This window comes from Belonocnema kinseyi, chromosome 6, assembly GCF_010883055.1.
Source record: "Belonocnema kinseyi isolate 2016_QV_RU_SX_M_011 chromosome 6, B_treatae_v1, whole genome shotgun sequence".
Taxonomy (NCBI): Eukaryota; Metazoa; Arthropoda; class Insecta; order Hymenoptera; family Cynipidae; genus Belonocnema; species Belonocnema kinseyi.
In genome coordinates, this window is record NC_046662.1 from 68,763,946 (window position 1) to 68,772,237 (window position 8,292).

Consider the following 8,292-nt stretch of genomic DNA (forward strand, 5'->3'; position numbering starts at 1 on the left):
CCCACCTTAGGCTGTTACGTAATTTAAGTACATTTCCTTATCAAAAACGTATCTAACTTATTTAAATATCATACAAATTTAAAAATTTTTTTGATAAACCTTATGTAGAAAATAGATTTAAATTAGGTTTAAAAGTTTCAAATTGATTTTTGCAAAAAGAGATAGAAATTATTCAGTTGAAGAGACTAGGGAAATTATAGAAATTATATAGAACATTCATTATGACTTTAAATTCATATTAATGCCATTTTAATATTTATTATTTTCCTCCAAGACATTAACATTATTAAATTAACTTTCTGGAAATCAAAACTTATTTGATGTAATTAAAAATGACAAAGTGGATTTTATTAATAATTAGAAAACAATTTTGTTCTTAATTAATCTTGTTTTCGCATTTATAATTTAAAGAAATGATTTTTCATAATATTTCATTTACAATTAACAGAATTTTCATTCTAAAGCATTTACAGAAAGTGAAGAGAAAGATGAAAAATAAAAATGTAAAACCGAAATAAATATTCTGTAGAAACTACGAAAAATGTATCGTATTTTATTTCCCGCGGTATGGTAAAGATTTATTTATCAAATTAAATATTTAAGTGTTCAATTTTTATGCATAAATTATAGCAAAAAGTTCTAAATTGTCAAAAATAATTTATTCGAAAGCTTCCAACTGGTTTTAATTTAATCTCAAGCAGAAGAGTTTTGAGCAAATTGATTAGTAAAGCGTCGCTACCCATTCTACAAGGATTTTTAATTAGCAAAAATAATAAAAATGCAATAGGTACTCAACCAAATGTTGCTCAGTAAAGTATTTGAATCCGTCTCAAAAAAATGAATGCTTCTAAAAATGTATTTTACGATTTTAGCACGGATTCTTCCAATTAATTATTATATATAGGATACGATACCAATTTTTTCAACAATGTCTCTGTTCTTCATTCTATAAAGCAAACTCTTCTGGATGAAAAATAAAACATGTTTTTTTGGAATTTTAATAAGACAGTATTTTTTTATAATCATAACTCAAAGTTGATTTTGAAATATACAATGACTTTATTTTTTATTTATTTATGACTGTATTTTCTACCATAGTAATCGAACTTTTAGCCTCAATCATACGAGAAGTGAATTTTCAACTAAAAAAGATTAATTTTGTAACAACAATAGAAAAACTACATTTTTAGTAAAAAAATAATTTTCAACAATGTAGTTACATTTTTTAACAAGGAAATTAATTTTAAACTAAAATAATGATTCTGCAACAAAAAGTGAATTTTTGCTCTGATAGTTAATTTTCAAACCCAATTGAAAATTAATTTTTAATTAATGAAATTAATTTTTAACTAGAGAAGATTTATTTTTAATAAATCATGAGCTTTCAACCGACTATATAAATTTTTAAAGAATTTTCAATCAAGGAAATAAGTTCTCAGCACAAAAAGGTAAATTAGTTACCAAAAAGATTAATATTCTACCAAACTTTTTAGTTAAAAAAATGAATTTTTAGCGATAAAATGGACTAATTTTCAGCAAAATAGTTACATTTTTAATAAAAGATATTACTATTTAACTGGAATAATTAATCTTTAGCTCCGATGAATGTTTAACTCATTAGTTGATTTTTCGAACCCAAAACTATGAATTTTGTACCCAAAGAAATTGAATTTCCAACTAAAAAAGAAATTTTTTTAACAAAAATAGAATACCTACATTTTCAGCAAAAAAATGCAAAAAAATAATTTTTAACAAAATAGTTATAATTTTAAGCAGAGAAATTAATTTTTAACTGAAATTATAAATCTTCAACCAAAAACATTAATTTATAAGCCAATAGTAAAATTTCAACCCAAAAGATGGATTTTCTATAAAAAAAATAGACATGTGTTTAACAGCATAGATTAATTTGAACCCGACTAATGATTTCAATAAAAAACTAATTTTTAATCACGGAAATGAGTTTTCAACGAAAAAGATTAATTTTGAACAAAAAAAAAGACATTTTGAACAAAATTTTGATTTTTAAGTGATCTTTAACCCAATATTTAAATTTCTAAGCCACTAGATAATTTTTTAAACAAATAGTTAAATATTTGACCACGGAAATAAATTTTGAAGCAGAAAGCAGAAAATCTACCAAGTAGATTGATATTTTATTACAAAAGACAAAGTTTTAATAAATTTAATTAATTTTCAACCAAATAAATGAATTTTCAACTGAAGAATATAAATTTTTATTTATATGTGAACACGTTTTCCTTGTGTAAAAGTAAAATCCAAGTAATTTTAGTTTTAGAACAATTTTTTACTTTAATTTGTCTTATATATTTATTTAAAAACCTGCATGTTTTAAAGGTTGCGACTAAACTTTAAAAATAAACAAAATAGAACTTTTGATTTTTTAATCAGGATTTTTTTACCCTCCAATAATGGTTCTTAATTTTTTTAATATATCCCAGGCTCATTCGGTAACATTCTAGTAAAACAGTTATTTGAAAACGGTATAAAATATTTTAGTAATATTTCTAAATTCATTCCTTCACTTTTCTGATTAGAACTTCTGCATAAAAAAAACTATGAAAGAAGCAAGATATCGTTTTAGGAGCAGTTTTAAAAATTTTAGGTGTAATTCGCTATCACTGGAAAATGTTGTAACTATTAGAAAGTCCTGTTTGAATATTCAAGAATTATATGATTAGGGTTATAATAAAGTAGGTTATAAATTTATAGCCCCCTTTGTAGGGTAGTTCTTTCAATTTTTAGGGATAGAAAATATGGGTACACTGTAAAAAAAAGTATCATTTGAAGGCTACTTTTCGGTACTGAAACAGTACAATTTTTTTTTGTCTGTTTCAAATGTTTTCTGTTTCTTTTGAGCATGAAGTTGCCACTTCTCAATTACAAGTTAGAAAAGTAAAATAGTAGGAACGATGGCTTCAATTCGACAATTTGATATATTTTTTGACAAAAAAATTTTTTGCATTTTTCGATCAAATATGAGCCAACTGGGTTATTTTGATCCCTTGTTCGGATTAAGTGACCCCAAAAACATAAGGATATGCTGATTTAGACCACCGGGCATGAACAATTTTTTTGTGGCAAAAGTATACAAGAAAAATCGCTGGATGCGCCGATTTTACATCTATTTGTGCCTCAGATTCGAATTCAGCGACCCAAAAAACATATAGATATGTTGGTTAAGTCCACCGGGCGAGAAAAAAAATTTTTTTTTGCAAAAATATATCTGAAAAATCGCTGTTTTTGTTGATTTTACGTCTATTTTTTCGTTTTTCAGAAAAATACGAGCCAACTTGGTTATTTGGACACCGGATTCGAATTCAGTGACCCCAAAAACATATAGATATGCTAGTATAGTCTGTCAGACACACCACTTTCTTTTTGTGTGTCGGTGTAATTATTTACGGCGATACATACCGTTATGTAATAGCCATAATTATTACTTTTACTCAACTTATTTTTCATTAAAAAAATAACACTTTCTAGAATTAAAAGGCCTTGGATGGCGTCAATGAGTGCAAGTTTTGTTTATTTTTACAAAATTGCAATATTTTTTAGAAACACCATACCTAGCTTGACTCTCGCCTCAACCGCATTTTTTTGACATCTTTTCTTGTTCCTTTTGACGAAATCGTCTGTGTCGAACAAATGTCTTTCTCGACGGGCTTCTGCGCTATCGTTGATGATAAAATTGGTCGAATCGTGTGAATCATTGAAATCATCACCAATCGGGGCATTTGTACTGTGACCAATTCTGCGGACCTGGTTGGAGTAGAAAGCACCTTTCCCGGGTTTCCGTAACCTGTAGCCACAAACGACATTAGCCGTTCCAGGTACGTTTATCGGCCTACAACGTGATTTGACTGCTTCATGCCCAGGAACGTGATTCGAACGTACTCGTACCTCAATGTTCATTGTCTCTTCGGGGACACTAAATACAAAATAGACAGTTCGAGTGAACGAGGCTCAGTGATTATGCCAGTCGAGTACATTGTAAAACGTAATGGGCCAAATTTTATTGAGTTACCTTCCTCCTCTGTGTCTCTGTGGAGTCAATTTACCCTTGGGATGCTGGGAGGAAGAAAGGAGACTGTGCTCTGCTTTTTAAGTTCCGGAAATCCTATCAGTCATTTCAGACGATTCCTAATTCTTAAAAGGGAAAATTGAGACATTTTTTAGATTTCTTTGAACTATTTAGTAACTCAAGATTAAAATAAAATCCCTGAAATGGTCACATGTAAGTTTTTAAGAAAAAAAAATGAAATTTTCGTATTCAAAATCATCACACGAAGAAAAATAGATGATCAATCGGGTAGTGCGAAAATGCATTTCGTTTTTTTTTTCTTGAACAAAAAATGATATTTAGAAGTTTCGCAAACCTCATGAAGTTTAACACATATTTCCCATAAGAAGAAAAGACGTTTTTTTATCATATTCATTCAGAATCGTTAATATGTAATGAATCGGGTTGAAACTCGAAAAAATGTTTAACAATTAACTATTGAATGCTAATAAATAATTATTTTTTAATTAATCACCATACGTCTGTTTTATGTAGGGTTTCAAAAGAATCTCAAAAGTGAAAAATCAGGATTTGCGGGTTTTTGGTGCTAATAATTATTTTGTTTTGTTTCTTCTAGTAAAAATTGTTTCAAATACATAAAATAATACTTTCTATTGATAATGTGATTCTCAAATAAATTGTTTCACAATTTATCATTGTATTTAGCAATTCTCTTAGAATAAACTCAGAAAGTCAGTTTTTTTGTTGAATTTTTCATCTTATCAACAACTTTTTAATGAGAGTGAAGTAAAAATTAATGTGCGTTGAGGAAGATTATTTTTCAAAGAATTTACTTATACTTTTAATAATATTCTTTTTGAATAATGCTAGAAAGTTGCGGGGTTTCTGAAATATTCAACTTTTCATCCAGCTTTCACTCAGAACAAGATAATCATAAATTCACTTCACTAAACATAATTGTTTAAACAAATTGTTATTGTTCATAATTATCTTACACCATAGTAATGCTAGATTGCGGCGTTTTTATTACTCTTATTTTTTTATTTTTTACTTAAATTAAGGTAATAATTATTTAAATTTAGGGAAAAGAAGTGTTTGAAGAAGTTATTATTATTTATAAATATATTCTCTTATATCAATGCTAGATGTTTTCTGTTTTTTTCTAAAATTTCTAGCTTTATATCCACTTTTAAGTTTAAGGAGGTGATAATTATTACAAGCTTAGAAATATAATTATTCAGGCTATTTACTAATCTTAAAAACTAACCTATCTTAGATAATTGTTAGAAAATCACGGTTTTTTCCGAATTTTTAAAGTAAAAATTAATAAAATTCAACAAGCATAATGCCATAAGCAAATATTATTGTTTATTACTATTTTCTCTTAAATGATTGCTAGAAAGTTGCGATTTTTTCTAAAATTCTTAAATTAATATGAGTATTAAAATGCATTAATTGTTCTTAAATGAAAATTCAAATAAAACTAGATATTTCACTAAGTAATCTTACACAGAAAAAAGTATAGAAAGTCAAAACAATTTAAAAAAACGAATCTATACAGAAATACTATAGGGGGAGAATTTTATAATAGATAAAAGTTTGTTTAAACAATTACTTTTATTAAATTACATTGACCATTACGTCACTCTAAGTGATAAGTGGACAAAAAGTTGAATATCAACATCAGCTCAGTAACATTATTCAGAGAAGATATCATTAAAAATAATAATAAAGTGTTAAAAAATTATGTTTTTTAAACTGAATGAATAAAAACCTCACTTTAATTGAAAATTGTACAAAATGCGTAAATTTTTAGAAAAAACTGCAACTTTCTGGCATTATTTTAAGACGCGAATATCATAATTAATAAGAAATCATTAAAACAATTACTTCCATTAAATTAAATTTATTATTGCTTCTCTTTAATTGAAAAAGTTGAAAGAATAGAAGTATTCGGAAAAACCCGCGATACGTTACCTCTTTTATAAAAGAAAAACGATATAAACAATAATAAATTGTTAAAGCAATTTATATAAACATTTCATTAATAGAAAGTAGTACTTAATGTATTAGAAACGATTTGTTTACAATAAAGCCGCAAAATCATAATTATCGCCCAAAATTCACAAAACGCAAGTTTTCACCCATGGGGTTTCTTGAGACCATATGAAACAGACTTATGGAGTTAAAATTAAAAAATGAATTGTTCCTTTGCATTCTTCAGCTGATTTTAAAGAGAAATCTTGAGTTTCATGTGGATTCGACTAATATTGACCATATTGACCATTCTGAATAACATTTTTAATGAAGTTTTTTTTAACGAAAATACGTGATGAAGTCAATGGGGCTAATTGAAGTTCTAAATATAATTTTAAAAAACGCAATTATGTTTTTTTTGTATTTAAACAAATAATTGACCAATAGTAGATATTTAAAATATAGGACAGTACAAATCTTAAACTCATTTAAACTCGTATAGGAAAACACGCCAGTCCTCTGTTGGTTAATTATTGTAACTTTAAGGATATCAAATTTCACATAAATTTTTTTGAATGTAGATAATTTTTTTGTAAACAAAATTTTTAAAATCCGATTCCTTACTATTTCAGCTCGAGATTGGGTGTTTGCTTAATCTCTAAATGTATATTTTGGGTTTAAGTAATGTCAATTTAATAAAGATTAATTGCAAAAAATTCCAATTTCGCTAATTCTAAAATATGGGAATAACTCTGGAAATAAAAAAAAAAAAAATTCCTGAACATCTTAGGCTCGTTTTAAATATAGGTCTCAACCGTATTTTTCTAAATTATTAAAATAGTTTTTAAATGTTATCCCTAGATTATAGCCTAAGGAGGCTTGGATTTCGAAGATTTCGCGACTTATTTGCACCATCTTTGACCTCGTAACAGTATCCAGGAAAAAGATTTCAAATATCTTTTTATAATGAAGAAAATTACTATGTAACTCAACTTTAAAATGAACTTAAGAATTTTATAAAATGTTACTTATTTGCAGTCATTCAAATTTTTCGAGAACATCGAAATTTATTAAACTAAACGTTTGCAGCGTTTATGGTAAGCAATAAATAGCAAAAGAATGTTATTTTAAACCTGGCAAAATTTGAAATATTTTGCAGAAATAAATTGCATTAATTGCCCAAGGAACGTCAACAATGTTCTGTCACCTTAACTAATTCGGAAGAGTCGGCAATTTATACACCCAAAACTAGAATAATTCACCAAAAACACACTAACTAAAAAGTCTGACATTTTGATAAACAAAGTCGTTTAATTCGATTCCCCATTTTCTCCAAATTGTCATCGCCCTAACGCACGTATAACATGCCAAATCACCCCCAACACTCAAAAAATGCATGAAAATTCGGGCACTTCAAAATCCCATTTGATTAACATGAGGAAATTTTTTATTTTCTAAAAATGGAACTCATGCTCTACTGTTATATGAAAATATGCCAAGTTTTTTAGGGATTGAGGAGGAGTGTCTACGAAATAAGCCCATGATAATAACTTTTATTTTTAACCCATTTTTGCCCCCTCCCCCACATTCAGCGCTCCAAATATGATACACAAATTTAAAAAACTACATTTTTACGTATTATTGTTAATTTGTAACCATTCCCGTCATCTTTTTCGTACTTATGATTATTAATGGACAATTTGAATATTTGTCATGACTTTTAAACAATTTGTAATTATTTAAATAAATGTAACTCACTTCAACAATTATTTATTCTTAAAAAATGTAAAAAATACTTGTATCTTCTTATCGAAATGAAATCGTTGGTCTCTGCTGTGGTAATATTTTGTTTTTAAACATAATGTGATTATTTAAACAATAAATTATTGTTTCTTTAACAAATTTTTACAAATTTAGCCACAGATGTCCAATTTTTGGTCAAATTGGTATCCTATTAGGATGGTCCAAAAATCACCAAATTTGAAAAGTAGAATTGGCCTGTAGAAATTCTTGTTCCTTTTGGAAAAAAGAAAATCCCTAAAAAATGTAATCCATTCTGATGATGTCCTGCACTCCCTAATCACGGTCAAAGGTTAGACTCTTAATATCTTCATTGCTTTAGTGCTTACCAAAAAATGTTTGGGACAGTATAAAACAAAGTTTGTATGAGAAATTTAATGGTGTCGATTGAGATTATTAACAAAAATTTATAGAGACATTTTTTACATAATTTATTGTTCTTTAAACAATCCAGAATTTTATTGCATCCA

At 27.1% G+C, this 8,292-nt stretch overlaps 1 protein-coding gene across 1 annotated transcript in view; it reads right to left on the minus strand.

Moving 5' to 3' along the window:
• LOC117174640 (cilia- and flagella-associated protein 53-like) overlaps window positions 1-8,292 on the minus strand; it is a 55,587-nt gene that overhangs the window by 41,908 nt on the left and 5,387 nt on the right. Inside the window, exons 2-3 of the mRNA XM_033363916.1 lie at window positions 4,049-4,170; window positions 3,591-3,952 (exon numbers count right to left, since the gene is read on the minus strand). Of these exons, the coding sequence (XP_033219807.1) occupies window positions 3,591-3,936 (346 nt within the window). The 5' untranslated portion in view covers window positions 3,937-3,952; window positions 4,049-4,170. The remainder of the gene's footprint in view (window positions 1-3,590; window positions 3,953-4,048; window positions 4,171-8,292) is intronic.